Source organism: Capra hircus, chromosome 15, assembly GCF_001704415.2.
Source record: "Capra hircus breed San Clemente chromosome 15, ASM170441v1, whole genome shotgun sequence".
In the NCBI taxonomy this organism is placed as follows: Eukaryota; Metazoa; Chordata; class Mammalia; order Artiodactyla; family Bovidae; genus Capra; species Capra hircus.
The window spans coordinates 59,855,496-59,875,712 of NC_030822.1; the positions used below are offsets into that span (position 1 = coordinate 59,855,496).

At 38.1% G+C, this 20,217-nt stretch overlaps 2 protein-coding genes across 3 annotated transcripts in view; both read right to left on the bottom strand.

Moving 5' to 3' along the window:
- The window catches only part of BCO2 (beta-carotene oxygenase 2), a 67,531-nt gene extending 59,695 nt beyond the window's left edge, over positions 1-7,836 (bottom strand). For both annotated transcript variants that reach the window (XM_005689454.3, XM_018059783.1), the window contains exons 1-2: positions 7,660-7,836; positions 5,241-5,445 (exon numbers count right to left, since the gene is read on the bottom strand). In XM_005689454.3, coding sequence (XP_005689511.2) covers positions 5,241-5,445; positions 7,660-7,747 — 293 coding nt within the window. In that variant the 5' untranslated portion in view covers positions 7,748-7,836. The remainder of the gene's footprint in view (positions 1-5,240; positions 5,446-7,659) is intronic.
- TEX12 (testis expressed 12) lies at positions 11,974-20,096 on the bottom strand. Its single transcript, XM_005689452.3, has 6 exons — positions 19,751-20,096; positions 16,430-17,039; positions 14,347-14,425; positions 13,526-13,637; positions 13,384-13,435; positions 11,974-12,618 (listed from the first exon to the last, which is right to left on the bottom strand). Exons 3-6 carry the CDS (start codon positions 14,407-14,409, stop codon positions 12,474-12,476), a joined length of 372 nt encoding a protein of 123 aa, XP_005689509.1. The 5' UTR covers positions 14,410-14,425; positions 16,430-17,039; positions 19,751-20,096; the 3' UTR covers positions 11,974-12,473.

A 20,217-nucleotide genomic window follows, 5' to 3' on the forward strand; every position in this document is an offset into this window, starting at 1 on the left:
GTCTAATACTCAGTGAAGACAAGATACAACAGATTCAGAAAATTAAAGTATCTGAGTTATTAAGAAATATATCTTAAACATGCCCTAATTCTTGATTTGTTTCTAACAACAGGTGGAGAAGCACAGTATGGCCATGACCAGATTCCCACCAGGCCCACAGGAATAAGACTAATAGAAGGTAGAACAGGTGGCGGCCACGCTTGGGGAAAGGGAGAGTGAGGAGTTACTGTTTAATGGATACAGGGTTTCAGTTTTGCAGGATGAAAAGTAGATGGATGGTGGTGATAATTGCACATCAGTGTGGATGTCCTTAATGCTACTGAACTGTACAGTCAGAAATAGTTGGCAAATTTTAGATGGTAAATGTTATGTATATTTTATCACATTTTTTAAAAAGTTTCCTGGAATATCATCCAGCCATTAAAAGTAAGTCATCCACATCCATCATTTAAAAGTGGACATGTAATTTCCAAATAAAAGGCAAGTCTTTGATTTTAATTTCTCATTTTTATATTAATTTCTCATTTAAAGGCTTTCTTCGCTTCAGTCACCCTCTGTGTTTTTTTCAGTCTTTTAGCTTTATTAAGGCTTTCAGTGACTAAGTCAAAGATTCATGAAATGTCACATTGCACTTGAAAGTATGTGGGTTATTTTCAAGTATCTTTTGATATTGATTTCCAACATAATTCCACAGTGATAAGAGAACAGACTCTATATCATTTCAGTACCTTTAGATCATGAAATTTTTGTGTCTTGTTTTATGTCCCTGGATATATTCCAGTGTCTCCTGGTTCATAGTCCATGGAAACTTGAATGGAATTTGTATCCTGCTACTGTGTGAAAATTGTATAAATCTTAATTATGCAGAACTTGTTCATAGTGCTTTTCAGGCCTACTGTATCTTCCACTTTTCTGTCTATTCATTCTATTAATTTTTGAGAGCTTGATATGAAACTCCAACTAAAAATCTTACTTTATCTATTTAAAAAATAATTGTAACATATAGTGGAACTAACTGTAACTTTGTTCTGTATTTTCCAAGTCTCCTATAAATGCATTATTATATGTTCATAATTTTAAAAATAAAAAATTAAACATAAATAAATACAAGAAAGTTTTTAAATAAAGGTTAAATTTAGATAGTCACTAAAAAAGTAAATCATTCAGATTTGTAGCAATGCAGATAAAAAGCCTTAAGACAGTATGAAATTTTTAAAATAAGGACAAAAAATTCAGTTAATATCTAAAATATATTTTTTAAAACTCATACAACTCAATAGCAAAAAAACACATAAACCTATTTTTTAAATGGGCCAAAGATCTGAATAGACATTTTACAAAAAAAAATTCAGATGGTCAACAGATATATGAACAGATGCTCAACATCACTAATCATTAGGGAAATGAAAATCAAAATTACAGTGACATACCACACTACACCTGTTAAAATGGTTACTATCAAAAAGACAAGAAATAACAAGTGTTGGGGAGGATGTGGAGAAAAGAGAACACTTACATATTGACGGTGAAAACATAAATTAGTATAGCCAATATCAAAGCCACAAAAAATAGAGGATCCTCATAAAATTAAAAACAGAACTACCATATGATCCACTGGATATTAATCCAAAGAAATAAAAAACACTAGCTCATAAAAGATGCATGCACCCTCGTGTTTACTGCAGCATTGTTTATAACAGCTGAGATATGGGAACAACCTAAATGCCCACGGATGGATGAGTGGACAAAGAAGATGTATCAATAACCTCAGATATGCAGATGACACCACCCTTATGGCAGAAAGTGAAGAGGAGCTAAAAAGCCTCTTGATGAAAGTGAAAGTGGAGAATGAAAGAGTTGGCCTAAAGCTCAACATTCAGAAAACGAAGATCATGGCATCCGGTCCCATCACTTCATGGGAAATAGATGGGGAAACAGTGGAAACAGTGTCAGACTTTATTTCTGGGGGCTCCAAAATCACTGCAGATGGTGACTGCAGCCATGAAATTAAAAGACACTTACTCCTTGGAAGAAAAGTTATGACCAACCTAGATAGCATATTCAAAAGCAGGGACATTACTTTGCCAACAAAGGTCCATCTAGTCAAGGCTATGATTTTTCCTGTGGTCATGTACGGATGTGAGAGTTGGACTGTGAAGAGGGCTGAGTGCCGAAGAATTGATGCTTTTGAAGTGTGGTGTTGGAGAAGACTCTTGAGAGTCCCTCGGACTGCAAGGAGATCCAACCAGTCCATTCTGAAGGAGATCAACCCTGGGATTTCTTTGAAAAGAATGATGCTAAAGCTGAAGCTCCAGTACTTTGGCCACCTCATGCGAAGAGTTGACTCATTGGAAAAGACTCTGATGCTGGGAGGGATTGGGGGAAGGAGGAGAAGGGGACGACAGAGGATGAGATGGCTGGATGGCATCACCGACTCGATGGACGTGAGTTTGAGTGAATTCCGGGAGTTGGTGATGGACAGGGAGGCCTGGCGTGCTGCAATTCATGGGGTTGCAAAGAGTCGGACACGACTGAGCGACTGAACTGAACTGAACTGAATATATATAAATACACATACACACAATGGAATACTACTCCACCATAAAAAAGAAGAAAATGTTGCCATTTTTAACATGAGTAGAGTTTGAAGGCATTATCCTAAGTGAAATAAGTCAGACAGAGAACGACAAATACCATATGATTTCACTTTTATGTAGAATCTTAAAGATTAAAAAGAAAGAAGAATTCTTTTTAACGGCTGAGTAATACTCCATTGTGTATATGTACCACAGCTTTCTTATCCATTCATCTGCTGATGGACATCTAGGTTGTTTCCATGTCCTGGCTATTATAAACAGTGCTGCGATGAACATTGGGGTACATGTGTCTCTTTCAATTCTGGTTTCCTCGGTGTGTATGCCCAGAAGTGGGATTGCTGGGTCATAAGGTAGTTCTATTTGCAATTTTTTAAGGAATCTCCACACTGTTCTCCATAGTGGCTGTACTAGTTTGCATTCCCACCAACAGTGTAGGAGGGTTCCCTTTTCTCCACACCCTCTCCAGCATTTATTGCTTGCAGATTTTTGGATCGCAGCCATTCTGACTGGTGTGAAGTGGTACCTCATTGTGGTTTTGATTTGCATTTCTCTAAGAATTCATTTGAATCAGTTCTGATGAGATGGATGAAACTGGAGCCAATTATACAGAGTGAAGTAAGCCAGAAAGAAAAACACCAATACAGTATACTAACACATATATATGGAATTTAGGAAGATGGCAATGACGACCCTGTATGCAAGACAGGAAAAAAGACACAGATGTGTATAACGGACTTTTGGACTCAGAGGGAGAGGGAGAGGGTGGGATGATTTGGGAGAATGGGAATTCTAACATATATACTGTCATGTAAGAATTGAATCGCCAGTCCATGTCTGACGTAGGGTGCAGCTTGCTTGGGGCAGGTGCATGGGGATGACCCAGAGAGATGTTGTGGGGAGGGAGGTGGGAGGGGGGTTCATGTTTGGGAACGCATGTAAGAATTAAAGATTTTAAAATTAAAAAAAAAAAATTAAAAAAAAAATAAATAAATAAAAAATAAATAAAAAAAAAAAAAAAAAAAAAAAAAAAAAAAAAAAAAAAAAAAAAAAAAAATAAAAAGAAAGAAGAAAAACAAGCTCACAGACATAGAAAATAAGTTGGTGGTTGAAAGAGATTTGTTATTGCAAGAGGTAAATGGGATGAAAATTTATTTCCAGTTATAAAATAAATAAGGGATGTAAAGTACAGAGTCAGATTATAGTTAATAAAACTGTATTGCATATTTGAAAGTTGCTAACAGTAAATCTTTGGCTTCCCAGGTGGCTCTAGTGATAAAGAACCTGCCTGCCAATAGAGGAGACATAAGAGAAGCACGTTTGATCCCTGGGTCAGGAAGATCCCCTGGAGGAGGGCATGGCAACCCATTCCAGTATCTTGCCTGGAAAATCCCATGGACAGAGGAACCTGGTGGGCTGCAGTCCATAGGGTTGCAAAAAGTCAGACACAATTGAAGCAACTTAGCACGCAGCATGTACAACAGTAAATCTTAAAACTTCTCATCATAAGAAAATTAATTTTTATTAACATGTATGGTTAGGAATGTTAACTAGACTTGTGATGATAATTTCACAATATATACAAATATTGAATCATTATGTTGTACACCTGAAACTAACATGTCAATTATACCTCACTAAAAATTTTTTTCACATGATTGTGATTATTTAAAACAAATCTATAGAGATGGGGGAAAGATCAGCAGGAAATATTTCAAAGTGCTAACAAAGGATGTGGTACACACTTTTCCCTCACTTGGTTTTATACTTCAAAAAGTTTAATACAGGTAAAAACTTTCACAATGAAAAAAATGTTTCTAAAATTTTTAAATGTTTAAAGCAATGTAGATTTCTTCCCGACCACAATGGTTTCTCCACATCACTTCATGTCCCTAGTAGTCACACAGAGAAATGATACACCAATGAGTTGCTGGGCTTCTCATTTACTTACATATATATATTGAGTGCTATTTAACTACAGAGCACTATCCTAGATACTGGAGATACGGGTTGATCAAGAAAAGGTCCCTGCCATCATGAAACTGCCATCTAGAGAAAAACACAGCTAATAAGTAAACAAGCAAAAATACATTAGCTATTGATAATGCAGATAATTAAAATAAATAATATAAAAAACAGCACCTTTAGATTGGGAGATCAGGGAAAGCTCAAAAGATGTGAAATTTCAGCTGATATCTGAATGACAAAAATCAGACTTGGGAAGAGAGATAAGCCAGCCAATGCCAAGACCTTGAGCAAAAATAAACATTCCTGGTTTGAGGAACCGAAAGAGCCACTGTGTCTGGGGAGTACTGGGTAAGAGTGGTATGAAGTGAAGACACTGCCCCTTCCTCCAGGAACTTGTGATGAAACAGAGCTCAGCAGTCATACAGATAGTTTCTGACACTTCTATTTTAAACTTTCGGATGACTTAAAATTTATAACAGTCTGCAAAGCAGAAGTCAGGACTTCTAAAGAAGAATTAAAATCTCCTTTTTTTTTTTCCTGTAAGCTATAGTTTCCTTAGCTGTGATCAAAGGGATTGTGTAGCAATGTTAGCTTCGGAGAGGAAGCAGATATTATGCACATTACATAGAAAGAGCCCACGCTAAGAAAACTAAACTGTTCTCCAAAATCAACGCTTACTTATCCTTCCCAAACTCGAATTTCCCAGGTCCAACACGAAGTAGATAGCCATTGAGCCACTCAGGAAAATGTCCCTGGACTCGAGCTGAGACGACCTGCAGAGTCTCTTCCACCGTGGTTAGAAGCGGTGCAATGCATGGAAGAGTCTTCCCCTGACTAAAGATCACTGTTTTCTGATGAGTCTGTTCCATGTACTTCTTCAAAACTGCGAAGAGGAAATCAAAAGCACAAAAATTGTATCAGTCTTCTATAAACACGCCTGTTTCTCCACAGACAGTCTCATCTCCTGGTAAGGAAACTGTAAACCTATCACCAAATACAGTCTCTAAATTCATCTCCTTCCTTATTTTCAGACCATCAACTCTTCAGTTCTCCACTTGTGAACCGCAGTCCTTTTTGTGTTCCTGCAGTACAAATCTGCTTAATTAACTCAGGACTTTAATTACCATTGCTATCATTTCTCATAGTTGAACAATGCAGGCCTTTTCACAAGACTGAATCTACATGTTAACCACAGATGTGCTAATAGCTACATCTCATTGTTTAGTAAAAAATGCCCAGGACTTCCCTGGCAGTCTAGTGGTTAATGAAGACTTTGAGCTTTCACTGCAGGGGTATGGGTTTGATCCCTGTTGGGGAACTAAAATCCCCACATGCCACACAGCTTAAAAAATTAAATAAAGAAATATAAATAACCACCATTTGATATTATTACAATTACATTAATCTCAGTACTTTTGACAGACTAGAATGTGATTCTAAATATTTCACAGGATTTATGTGAATTTAATAGGATCTGAAACTTAATTTCTTCTATTTTAATGGTATACACATGAACATACATGGCATTTCCTAGGAAAGAGCTGTTATAAATCAAATAATGCACTGATACCTGTTCTGAAATTACCTCAAATTCAAAAGCCACAAAAAAAATTATTTTAAAATAGAGAGCTGAAAATTGTCCCTATTATTTCATATGTATTCAGTGTTCACAGGCAGTATTGCCTAACACAGAGGGGTGGTCAAGTACATAACTAATTGGATACTATAAGATAATCTTTCATTTTAAATCATAAAACTAACAGTGATATAGAAGTCTAAACTAGAAAAACATAGGGATACTAGTCTTTTAGCAAAATATTTTACAACATTGTATCTATTATCCCACTTCTTTAAAATCTTGCAAAAATTCCGTTTAGAGCACTTGAGACCTTCTCAGAGATGTAGGCTCAAAGCACATGCATACTAAGTTGTGTCCAACTCTTTGCAACCCTATGGACTGTAGCCTGCCAGGCCCCTTTGTCCACGGGATTCTCCAGGCAAGAACACTAGAGTGGGTGCCATTTCCTTCTCCAGGGGACCTTCCCAACCCAGGGATAGAACCCCACATCTCTTACGTCTTCCGCATTGGCAGGCGGGTTCTTTGCCATTAGCACCATTTGGGAAGCCCTGTAAGTAACCAATTCTGTCAAATCAAACTATTTCCTTATTTCCCAAAGAAAATTCACTTTCACCCTAAATGTCCTTCCCACTATTCTATCCCTAAGGAAGTTTTATCTGTTGTTCAAAGTCCATCTCAAATGCTATTCCCTTTAAGAGGCAGCACGGTGTAATACTTAGAAGTGTTAAATAGAGTTTTTAAAGAAGTCCACCAGAATGCAAATAGTAAAACCAAACATTTACATTAGAAGATGTAGCAGTGATTTTTAGTTGAGAAAGTCCTAAGTTAAGTTAAGTCGCTCAGTTGTGTCCGACTCTTTGCGACCCCCTGAACTACAGCCCACCAGGCTTCTCCGTCCATGGGATTCTCCAGGCAAGAATACTGGAGTGGGTTGCCATTTCCTTCTCCAGGGGATCTTCCCGACCCAGGGATCGAACCCAGGTTTCCTGCATTGCAGGCAGACGCTTTAACCTCTGAGCTACCAGGGAAGGTTCCAAGAGAAAGTCCTAAATAGTGAATATTTTTGCTTTCTTGAAGAATACCAGGGGCTTCTGAAGTTTCCCAGTCTGTGTGGAACAGATTCAGGCAGCAACACTGCAGAGATGGGAGTTAAAGGAGAGTGAGTCAGGATTTGTTAACTTGTTGTCAGGCAAACAGCCTTTCTGTTTGTAGATTTTATGCAACATACAGGGGTGAGATTCAGGGTTTAGAAATTCTCTTGGATCTGCAATAGGAAAAATATTCACTGTTTAGGACTTTCTCAAACAGAAATCTACAAACAGAAAGGCTGTTTGCCTGACAAGTTAACAAATCCTGACTTAACTCTCCTTTAACTCCCACCTCTGCAGTGTTGCTGCCTGAATCTGTTCCACACAGACTGGGAAACTTCAGAAGCCCCTGGTATTCTTCAAGAAAGAGACACAGAGTCCTAAGTTCAGGAAAAGGAGAGAGAAGAGAAGGAAGGGGCAAATCCCCTACCTGGGATCCGGCGTAATATCATAGAAAGGAAATCAACTGCAATGGTAGAAAAGCTGCTGACTGAACGTAGAAAGAGTTCAGGAAACATTTTTGTGTTGAGTTCTGCAGCAGCAGATCCTGTGATTCCCAAATCCTCATGCAGACTAACAGTCAAAAACTCACTTCCTGGGCTGTCCTTGGCTCACTGACAGAATAGGAAGGGGTGGGGTTGGGGATTGAGGGGTGGGGCTTCAAAACATGTACAATCTCTCTTAGTCTCATTTTCAGGACTAGTATCCCTACAACCTGTTTATGATAAGTTGCTGCTTGAAATACTGAAATTGGACCACCAATAGTGGTCTCCCTCTCTAAACTTTCCTCTTTCAAATCTGCCCACTGATTAAATCAGTTGACCCAGGGTATCAATTTCATTGTGCCACTCCTTCCCTCTGAATGATTCAGATTTCCTTTACAGAATAAAGTCCAAGTTTAGTCTGACAACAAGACTCTACAATCTGGCCACAATCTACTTTTCATCCTTTTTCTTTCTGCCCTTCTAGCATTTCATCTTTCGTTTCCTGTTCACTTAATTTACAGAACATCCTCAACAATCTAATATGAATAAAGCCCTGTGAAGATATACCCTTAAAAACGAATAACCATACATCATTTTATTAATATAACAAATATTTCTGAGCTCCAATCTAATACTGTGCTACAAGTTGAGAACAGATTCTATCTTGCTCTCTAGCAATATAGATGATACACTATTCCCTTTTGTGAATTCTCAGTCCAGTAAAATGATTTGCCAAGTGTTTTTATTCTTCTGTGCCTTTAAACAAACTTTTCCCTGCCTGAAATACCCTCCCTCTTTCCTTTTCAAAAACCCATTTCAAAATCTACCTCTGGGATCCCCTTGCCAAAGCCTTCCAATAACTCCCACTAAAAGGAGTTAATAGCAGGGCCACAGAATTTATTTATGACTGCACTGGGTCTTCATTGTTGCACATGGGCTTTCTCTAGTTGCAGTGCACAGGCTTCTCATTGCGGTGACTTCCCTTGTTGTGGGACATAAGCTCTAGGCACATGGGCTTCAGTAGTTACAGCCTGTATGTAGGCTCAGTAGTGGTGGCACACGGGCTTTGTTGCTCCATAACATGTGGAATCTTCCTGGACCGGGGACTGAACCCGTGTCTCCTGCATTGGCAGGTGGATTTTATCCACTGGAACACCAGGGAATTCCTGGTGTTCCAGGAAATACTTTTAACACTGACATATCATGCCCTCCTAGCAAAGACATGTAAGTGTATTTCAAGAAAGGAGTGGTTACAGTCATTAAATGGAATGCATTTGAATCAGTTCTAATAAGGTGGATAAAACTGGAGCGTATTATAGAGTGAAGTAAATCAGAAAGAAAAATACCAATACAGTATGTTAATGCATATATATGGAATTTAGAAAGATGGTAACAATGACCCTATATACAAGACAGTAAAAGAGACACAGATGTAAAGAATAGTCTTTTGGACTCTGTGGGAAAAGGCGAGGGTGGGATGACTTGAGAGAATAGCATTGAAACATGTATATTATCATATATGAAACAGATCGCCAGCCCAGTTGAGGGGTGGGGCTTCAAAACATGTACAATCTTTCTTAGTCTCATTTTCAGGACTAGTATCCCTACAACCTGTTTATGATAAGTTGCTGTTTGAAATACTGTAACTGGACCACCAATAGTGGTCTCCCTCTCTAAACTTTCCTGTTTCAGATCTGTCCACTGATTAAGTCAGCTGACCCAGGGTATCTATTTCATTGTGCCACTCCTTCCCTTGATGCATGAGACAAGGCGCTCAGGGCTGGTGCACTGGGATGACCCTGAGGGATGGGATGGGGAGGGAGTTGGGAGAGGGATTCAGGATGGGGAACACATGTACACCCATGGCTGATTCATGTCAGTTCAGTTCAGTTCAGTCGCTCAGTCATGTCCGACTCTTTGCAACCCCATGAATCGCAGCACGCCAGGCCTCCCTGTCCATCACCAACTCCCGGAGTTCACTCAGACTCACGTCCATCGAGTCCGTGATGCCATCCAGCCATCTCATCCTCTGTTGTCCCCTTCTCCTCCTGCCCCCAACCCCTCCCAGCAGTCTTTTCCAATGAGTCAGCTCTTCGCATGAGGTGGCCGAAGTACTGAAGTTCATGTCAATGTATGGCAAAAACCACTAGAATATTGTAAAGTAATTAGCCTCCAATTAAAATAAATAAATTAAAAATTTTTTTAAAGGAGTGGTTAAACTTGTCAGAAGGGAGAACAGAGTTCTGTACTCCCTACAGTGTCTAGCAGATCATGATATAAAGAAATTCAATATATTTTTTGATTTGTAATTATTGAAAAATAACATATAAACTTACAAAATTTTACTGAAATGAGTGACAAGTGTAAATTAAAGGGCAAATATATTCCTGCAATAGCATATTTCCAGTTGTAAGATAATTATTCTCATGTAGATGGTACCAAAGATATCATTTGATTTAAAAATAAGCCGTATTTAGACTTTCACGAACTTCTTCCCTAGGAGGTATCTGTTCTGACCGGTAAATAACATTGTGACTAAAAGTCATTCTCTAGTCTTAAACATATACCCAATGAAATGATCAAATTTAACGTGCACAGGGAAGAACCAGATGCCAAGCAATGGTGACCCATATAAGATATAACAAATATTGGAACTTCCCTGGCCATCCTGTGGTTAAGGCTCCGCACTTCATATGCAGGAGGCATGGTTTCATCCCTGGTCAGGGAACTAAGACCCCATATGCCACAGCAAAAAGAAAAAAAAAAAAGGTATAATAAATATAATATGAAATCAAAATCTACTCTGAAACAATGCTAGCCTTATCTTTTACATTAATAACATATTTAAGAAAAAAATAACTCAAGAACATTTCTTAATGTTGCTAGCTTCTGCCCAAGTTAGCAGTCATTTTCACAGTTAAACATTAAAAAACTCTGTAAGGCAACAGGATAACTCAAAATCCAACAGATTTGTCATACCAACTCAAATGTGGTCATCCTGTTGCATTTAGTTTTTAAAATCTTATTTCTAATCTTTACTGACCTCCAACCTATCCTGTGCCATTAACATATCTGCCTATGGGGCAAATAATTTTTCCACTGTAACCAATATACTTAGTAAATATTACATTATTGTTTTCAATCCTTTCTTGTATGAATATTTATCTTACATGGTATATATGCCTTAAGGTAGTAATTGATGAAATGAGATTTTAACATTTAGAAGGCAGCAGGGCAAACACGCTGTCCACCTGAGTGAGTGAGTGAGTGAGGGAGGTCGCTCAGTCGTGTCTGACTCTTTGCAACCCCATGGACTGTAGGCCACCAGGCTCCTCCATCCATGGAATTTTCTAGGCAAGAGTACTGGAGTGGGTTGCCATTTCCTTCTCCAGGGGATCTTCCCGACCCAGGGATCGAACCCAGGTCTCCTGCATTGCAGGCAGATGCTTTACCATCTGAGCCACCAGGGAATCCCTGCTGTCCACCTGAAGAATACCAAATTCCCCGTGGTACTGTCTAAATATATATCCAAATTTGTGATTACTTATATAGGCAAAATACACATATACTAGATAGAATTGTCCATATAACAGTTGAGTGTTGCTTTTTTTTAATCTGATCAAGTTATTATATAAATTATACATAACATACTAAAAGTTTTCATTAAAGTCATAGTACCTTTCAACAATGTAGATTTTTTTTTAAACAGTTTTTGTTTTGTATTGGAGTATAGCTGATTAATAATGTGAGTTTCAGGTGAACAGTGAAGGGACTGGTTCACAGATATGTATGTATCCATTCTTCCCGAACTCTCCTCAAAAGGAGGATTTTTTTACTAGAAAAATATTAGAGATTTCCTAGTCCAAATTCAATTCCTGAATTATAACAGGACTGAAATGACTCACTAAGGCTAACTTGTTTAACCAACCTCTTTACTTTTGGACCACTAATCTTTATCCCATACCACATAGCTTGCTAAGGCTTCTAAATATACTTCATTAACTGCACCACTGATACTGTTAATGTGTAAAAAAGTCAATTCATATAAAGCTCTGGTTACAAATTTCTAGTTTTTATTTTACCACAAGATAATTTGAAACCAAATTTTTATTGTGCTCAGTCGCTCAGTTGTGTCCAACTCTTTGTGACCCCATGAACTGTAGCCCACCAGGCTCCTTTGTCCATGGGATTTTCCAGACAAGAATACTGGAGTGGGTTGCCATTTCCTTCTCTAACATATGATAATAAAAACAACATGATAATAAAACAAATTTTTATTAACATTGTATAATAATATTAGTGAAAATTATCATATGGTAACATTAAATAGCAATAGCACAGTTTACATATTGAGAAACTGGACAGATTACTTTTGGGTTTTAATTTCTTTTCAATTCTAACCATGAAAGATACCTTAAATCTCTATCTACTAAAAGAAAAAGTACAATATTGTTAAATATTATCAAGTTAATCCACTGAGTCTTCTTTTAGAAATTTAAGAAAGGCTAGGATGTTTAAGAAAAAATTTACACTTTTACAAAATATGCCAAATATTAGACTTCAAAAGAAAGGCTACATACTTCATATTAATGTCCAGCTTAATGCTTTTAAATCTAGAAAAGAAATTTAAGAAGTTTCCCCTTCTACATTTAAGGTATACTTTTTTTTTAACAACTAGAGCACATTCAGAGCACAAATGTCACTCTCTCATTAAAACAATAATGAGCTTAAATTCTCAGCTTATTTTAAGTACACAATTTTATCTGTGTAGAGTGTTTGCAATCACTGTAAGCCTCTGTCTCAGGAGCTCTCTTTTCTGTATTAGAAAGTTTTCAATAGTATTGGCTTCTTTGAAGAGTCCATCTATCTCGTCAATATAAGATGCATCTACTGCTGCTCTCTCACTAAGGGGAAAAAAGGTTTTATGTTAAACCAAATAGTCATAATATCTAAACATACCATCAAAATGATGTGCTTTATTATGCTATATTTGTTAGCTATTTCATTTAAATTGCTTTGTACAGTAGTTGGCTTCATTAATTTACCAACACTGCTCAATATGTTAAATTAGTTCCACAAATATTTTTGACTACTCAAAGTCCCTTTGACACAGCAGAATGTGTATCTTATACATTATAATTCTAATATTAAACTACATACATTATTTTAACAGCCACATAAACCATTATTATTAAAAACAGTGACTGCCCAGTAGTTCTCTAAAAAAACACCTTATAAAACACGATAGTTTCAGGTCAATAGAATACTTAAATTCCGTCTTCAAATATATATTGATAATGTTTAATATTTCATAAATATAAATATTTATCTTCAGTATCACTCTATTATTATGCTTAACTTCACCAAATGGTATTTTTGTGAAAATGTTTTCATAAAATTTTAAGTGTTTTATCATCAAATTAGAAAACAAAATATATCCAGCCTCATTTCAGCTCTGAGAGTATTAAAACAAAAGATATTTAGTGGAAAAGTTAGTCTTTGAAAATAACCAGCTAATTTAAGAAACTGAGGCAGAATAAAAAATTTGAAAATTATAATTACCAGATAGGTTTTTTAGACCCTGAGCTAAACTTCCCATCACGGAGCTTCCAGAAGGAAACTTCTATGTCTAAAATAAAGACTCAAAAGAACATACCATAAATACTTGCCTTAAGATCTTTGCATATGTTGACAGCATTAGATTAATTTCCTTGCTCATATCTGTTTAAAAAAATCACTAAGTTATGAACTATAATAAAGTTTCCATATTATAAAATCAATATATAGAAATATAAGCACTTTACACATCACCATTCAAGTCTTTCTCCAGAGCTTCATCTTTATAAAATAGTCCAGAGCTTTCAGACAAAGAAGAATCTGATTTTCCAAGAGAGGACAGCTGTGGACTATCTGGCATTTGAGGCTAATATAAGAAAGTAAAGGAAATAGGCAGTTAATAAGATCCTTAAGATATATACATTCTGTTAAAAAAAAAAAAGAAAGAAAACAGCAAATAAAACATCTTCAGAAAAAAGCAAGCATGCTGGAAATGTAGGCCTAATAATCACTTGTTCATTTTATTGTAAATTTACATTAGACTTTGAAAATGCTATTAATCCCCTGATGAAAAAGTTTCCTGTAGCCAGCAGATGCTGCCATAGCAAAAGATCAAAACTTTCATTTGGGTAACAGCCATATGCTTGCAAATTTTTGCAAGCTAACATAATCTTTAAGGGAACAAATAATGTCTCAAATGTAAACAGATCAATTGGTAGGGGCAGCAGTAAGAATGGCAGGATATAGTACTCTTTTTCAAAAAATGTCAGTAGGTAGAGTACCTAAGTATCCTATTTATTAATATATATCAAAATAATTATTTAAAGTCCTACATATCAAAAGTCATGAGTCCACTTCTATCTCTAGATCACAAATTACCACAAAGAAACCTTCCACTAGTTTCCTGAAAGCCTATACTTAGTGAATAGGCTGCTGGAATCAACATAGTTCCTGCTGGGACACCACCAGCTCTGGGAATATGAAGACATGAAATTCCATTTATCAACAGAATTATCTTAAATGAAGAAATTTGAGAAGTATATAACAGAGTAAAACTCCACAAGCATAAAGATTACCTCTAACTCTCTTGGTCTCTTGCAATTTCTAGTATCAGGTTTTACAAGTTGACTTGCCATCATATTCTGGAGGCAGGAACTGCAAAGTTTAAAGCAATGCCAATTTTAGGTGCAAACTCCACAATACAACTCTCTTGAATCCTTCCCTGTCTTTCCACTCCTCCTGTCACTGTTAGTTTAGCCTCTCATTATTCATCACTTACCTAAACTACTCAAATTATCCCTCCTCTGTTTCATCCTACCATCCTACCAATTGCTGTTTGGGCAATCTTTCAAAACTCTGATTACTGCATTCCTACACTTAAAAGAACCTTTCCTTGACCATTCATTGCCCCAGAGGAAGTTCAAATTGTGTGGTAGAGCACCTGGGGCCAGCCTACCAGTCTGGTGATTTTCTCCTACTCCGTCTACAGTCACACTAGTCTCTTTGGCACTTTCTACTTTGTTTCAGGATTCAGTAAAAGATTTTTCTGCCTTCACAAAATCTTAATGTTGAAACAAATCTTGCTGACTGGTTGTTTAGTTGCTAATTCATGTTTGAGACTTTGGAGATCCCATGGACTTTAGCCAGCCAGGCTCTTCTGTCCATGGAATTTCTGGGGAAGAATACCGGAGTGGGTTGCCATTGCCTTCTCCAGGGGATCTTCTGGACCCACAGTTTGATCTTTGACCAACAGATCAAACCCGCACCTCCTTCATTGGCAGGCAGATTCTTTACCACTGAGCCACCAGGGAAGCCCCAAAAATCCTACAGTTCATCTAATTCAATCTCAGTTTTACAGAGGTGAAAAAATAAGAGGCAGAAGTAGCTGACCAAATGCAAACATGTAAAACTAGGCCAGACTAGAAGAATCAAGATCTCTTCTAGTCTAAAAGAGACTTCTCTTTCTACCGTCCTATCTTACCTTCATATAGCATTAAATTTTAGTTTTAAATTGCTTTCTCAAAAATTCTGAAGATGTGAGCCTGAAAGATTAAACTTGGAAAATGTTGAAACCTAGAATGATATAATCTCTTCATCTTAATAGATGTGAATTCCTGTCAACACTCAAGTTATCAATTTGCTTGCTTTTTGAGAAACTATGTGGACCTGGAATATTGTAATGAATCTGTTTGCTTAGTCATATTTAAGAATCATATATATGACATAAAGACAGCAGCAACAAACAATAAAGATGTCTGTTCGGCAAACTCCAAACTGTGCTTCTACACTGCTGTCAGTATCTTTCTAATATGTAAACTTCACATATAACATTAATTTGTTAAAAAAAAAAAAAACTACACATGCACAGTAGTGCTCGGTTTGCCTTGGGAAGTTTAAGAGACTGTTTCAGGGAAGCCAACATGAGATTTGTTCTTGTCTCCCTTCCCCTTTCTCTCTTCCCTTTTACACCTCTTCTCGCCTCACTCAAAGAACATACATGTATATCAAATCAAAACTTTTAATTAGGTAATTCTGCTTCTGTAAAAAACAGATGACTTTTTCTGTCACAGTTTTGGGCTTCCTTGGTGGCTCAGAAGATAATCTGCCTGCAATGCAGGAAACCTGTGTTCCATCACTGGGTCAAGAAGATAAGCTGGAGGATGAAATGGCAACCCACTCCAGTATTCTTGCCTGGAGAATCCCTTGGAGAGAGGAGTCTGGGGGGCCAAAGTCCATGAGGTCGCAAAGAGTCCAACGTGACTGAGCGACTAACACTTTCACTACTTTCACTTTAAAGGCCTCAGCTGAACCTGGTCAAGAAACTGGGCCTCCACCTTCAATATATAACCGTTCACAGTCCCGGACCCTGGCTGTGCAACCTGGCGCGTCGGTGCCATCGTCATTACCAAGTACTACCTCTCGGCCTTAAGCAATCGTTTTCTCCTCACCCTCTCTTTCTTCGCACCGGGGCCCTCACGCCACCACACCTACCTTGCTTCTCACCACCCACCCCACCTCTCCTTTCCTCCCCACTAGCGTTTCAGCCCCACTAGAGACCCTGCGAGGAAACATCCCCCTCTCACTGCTTCACTCCACACAAACACCCTTTGAGCGTTCATCCTCCGCTGCCCTACTCCAACATCAGCCCAGGATCCATACCTTCCTCCTAGGCCGAAGCGCGGGAATGAGGAGGCTGCCGCGTTGGCCTTCCCAGCAGGCAGCGCGCAGATCACGTGACACGCCCACGCCGCCTCCACTGAGAGGGGGTTTCTCCCCGCCGGCCTTTCGGCTTGGAGTCTTCGTGAGACAAAACTCCTCTCGCTTCCCCAGTGCTTGTCTAGAGAAGAAGGGGGAGATTTGAGGATGTTTCGTTAAAAAGAAAGACCAAGAAGAACTGTCAGAGGAAGGCAGTGTGTCCCAGCCTCTTGAAACCTCAGACAGGAAACACAAAAGAGTAGCGCACCACCACCACTTTCCAAGTAAAAGTAACATCCTGTTGCAGATGGTCTGTTTGCCGGAACGGTATAAACCTGAGTTTCCGTGCCTTAGCAAACCGAGATTTCCTTATCCAGAACATCCATTTCTTCACCTCCTTTTCTTTGGTGCAAGCAAACTTTGGGAATTATAGTTTTTATAAGAAATTCCATTCTTGATGTTCAGTTTAGTCGACTTTATTGGCAGCTTCCAAAAAAATATTTTGTAACACGTGGCTCACATATTTGAAATTTACTCTCATTGGGCGCTTTAATGTGGTGACTTTGACCTGCAACTTAAAAGATAGACATTCTACATTTAATGTTCAGTTGTGAAGGAAAATAAAAACCATCAGTTCAGTTCAGTTCAGTTGCCCAGTCGTGTCCGACTCTTTGCGACCCCATGAATCGCAGCACGCCAGGCCTCCCTGTCCATCACCATCTCCCGCAGTTCACTCAAACTCACGTCCATGGAGTCAGTGATGCCATCCAGCCATCTCATCCTCTGCCATCCCCTTCTCCTCCTGCCCCCAATCCCTCCCAGCATCAGAATCTTTTCCAATGAGTCAGCTCTTCGCATGAGGTGGCCAAAGTATTGGAGTTTCAGCTTTAGCATCATTCCTTCCAAAGAAATCCCAGGGTTGATCTCCTTCAGAATGGATTGGTTGGATCTCCTTGCAGTCCGAGGAACTCTCAAGAGTCTTCTCCAATACCATGGTTCAAAAGCATCACTTCTTCCGCGCTCTGCCTTCTTCACAGTCCAACTCTCACTTTCATACATGACCACTGGAAAAACCAAAGCCTTGACTAGACGGACCTTTGTTGGCAAAGTAATGTCTCTGCTTTTCAATATGCTATCTATCACCTCATAAAACAAAGGTCAGTAACACTTCCTGTAAATTCCAGGTCAACAGTCTTGCACCTCAGCAAATTATACTTGACATATGTATATTATTAGTGCCCCCCCTTTGGCTTATTTAATGTTAGTCGACTTCATTGGCAGCTTCCAAAAAAATATTTTATAAAGAATTGTAAGTATTATGTGTATATATTTATTGTTTGTGAAAAAGCCAATTGTTTCAACTCCTAGGCAAAAGGGACTCAGTTTACCTTGAGCTGCTATTATTGTGAAATGTAAGTCATTCAATAAAACTGGACCACATGATTATGTGCAGCTGAATGGCAACCCACTGGAGTACTCTTGCCTGAAAAATCCCATGGATAGAGGAGACTGGGGGGCTACAGTCGGTGGAACTGAAAAAAGAGTAGGTGCAACTGAACACAATTGATAGTCTTTTTAAAGATTCTAATCACCATCTTAGGCCTGGTAGCAATGTATATTGAAACATTCTGTATTTGTGATAAAAATGAAGGAAAACATTGTCATTCTGATGCTATGTCCTAAATTTTTTGGTGTTCAAGTGTCCTCTCAAGAAATAAAAATATAAAATTAAAAAAAAATTTTAATACCCTTAATTGGTAAAATATAAAGTTATCCAATCAATGTTTATCTTTTCATTATTATCATTACTGTTGTTATTATTCTTAATGGTCCATTAAATCCAAAAGTCTGAGAGATACTGATCTAATTCCTCTCCCAGCCTTCACATTGCATGATAGCCAAACAGGTAGTTATGTACTTATTAAAATATTTCCAGGAAAAATTTGTGTTGTTGTGCAGTAGCTCAGTTGTGACTGACTCTCTGTGACCCCCATGGACTGCAGCACATTGGGCTAAGAAAAATGATTCCACCTAATACATAAATGCTTACATCAGATTAAAAGGATACCATGGACATTTTCTTTTTTAAAATCTTTTTTCCATTATATAAAATACATGAGTGAGAGTAAATGGGAGGGTGCAGAGGGTTATAATTGTCCAGCACTTTAAAATATTCAAAGAGCTATCATCTCATTTAATTTTCACAAACAACCCTATGAAGTAGGCAGGACATAGACACATTTGAGTTGCTCTATGTCAAAGAAAAAAATGTTTGTCCCTAAAGTAAGAAATGGGTAAATTATGCATTATGCACTTTTATAACTGGAGAGAAATAATTGGCAATGGGCCATTTAAAATTAACTTGCTTGGTGCTCTGCTTATTTAAATCACAGTTTGACTCTACTTAATGCTTTTGTGCTAACTGACCCAACTGAACAACACAGAGGATGAAACCTGTCATCAGTTTTAGTAACACATTTTAAGTTTTTAAAAATTATTTACTTATTTATGGCTGTGCTGAGTCTTCATTGCTGCGTGCAGGCTTTCTCTAGTTGTAGCAACTGGGGGTTACTCGGTAGTTGCAGTGCATGGGCTTCTTGTTGCAGTGGCTTTTCTCATTGCCAAGTACTGGCTCTAGGGTGCCTGCACTCAGTAGCTGTATGCACAGGCTTAGTTACCTCAGGGCATGTGGAATCTTCCCAGACCAGGGATTAAACCCTTGTTCCCTGCATTGGCAGGCAGATTCCTAACCAGTGAACCACCAGCAAAATCCCATCATACACTTCTCTTTTTATTATTTATTTTTAATTGGAGAATAATTGCTTTACAATATTGCATTGGTTTCTTAAGTGTGCCTTTTTTTTCCCTTCTGATAATCACTGTACCAAGCACCCTCAACCATCCTATCTTAGACTTCCTTTGTAATAACTACTGTTTCATAACGTTTCTTTGACGTTATGAAATGAAAACCCTATCTTGTTGACAGCTAAAAAAACACACAAGCAACAACAACGAAAACAGCTCAACTAGCTGTTTTTATAAACGTTTTGTTTCCTAATTCTAGAACCCCCTGTTTCCATACAGTCTCTGAACTGGCAAAAAAGGCGGAAAAAAAAAAATCACTGTGCTAATTCCCTTGCTAGCAAGGTAATACAATTTAGCACATGTTCAAGAGAAAATAGCTAAGAAACTTTGTTTCCCTTAGTTATTTTCAAGGCTGTGATAGTAACACTCTGCTCTTTACCAGTTTCATTTTAAGTGGAGTGGTTACGTTACAGGACTTACCCTCCTAGGGCTGATTATTCATCACTGATGTTCAGTTGTTAAGTCGTTTTCCGCTTCTGCCATCCCATGGTATTCAGCTCAGTTAGATGAGAAAATGTGCTAAAGCCTGAAGAGAAAGTCTCAGAAGAGAAAAATTAATATGAGAAAAATGCTTCTGATTGACCGAGCAGGTGCTTTTTTTTTTTTTTTTTTTTTAAGTGTTTGGGTGTACCTCTGAAAGAGGTACAAACTTTGAAGGGCCAGAACTGCAACAGAAGAAATGATTTCATTAACATGATTTTATACTAAAAGAAATATCCTTATTCTCTGACACTGTTTCAGGTTTCACTGCCTTAGGAAACAGGCCCCGTTTGAAGGCGGGTCCTAGGCGTGCCAGAATAGTCTCCTCCCTCCACCTTCTTCCTCCTTTCTCCCTAGGGCTACGCCCCCTCCTTCCCAGACAGCAGTCGGATCCGGACCGGCAGAGA

Bases quoted from the DNA above. Each gene is read 5' to 3' on its own strand.
- TEX12 (XM_005689452.3), bottom strand. From the start codon at position 14,409: ATGATGGCAAGTCAACTTGTAAAACCTGATACTAGAAATTGCAAGAGA. The intron at 13,638-14,346 runs GTAATCTTTATG...TTCTTATATTAG, and splicing joins AGAGACCAAGAGAGTTAGAG to CCTCAAATGCCAGATAGTCC. The intron at 13,436-13,525 runs GTGATGTGTAAA...TTTTTTAAACAG, and splicing joins TCTGGAGAAAGACTTGAATG to ATATGAGCAAGGAAATTAAT.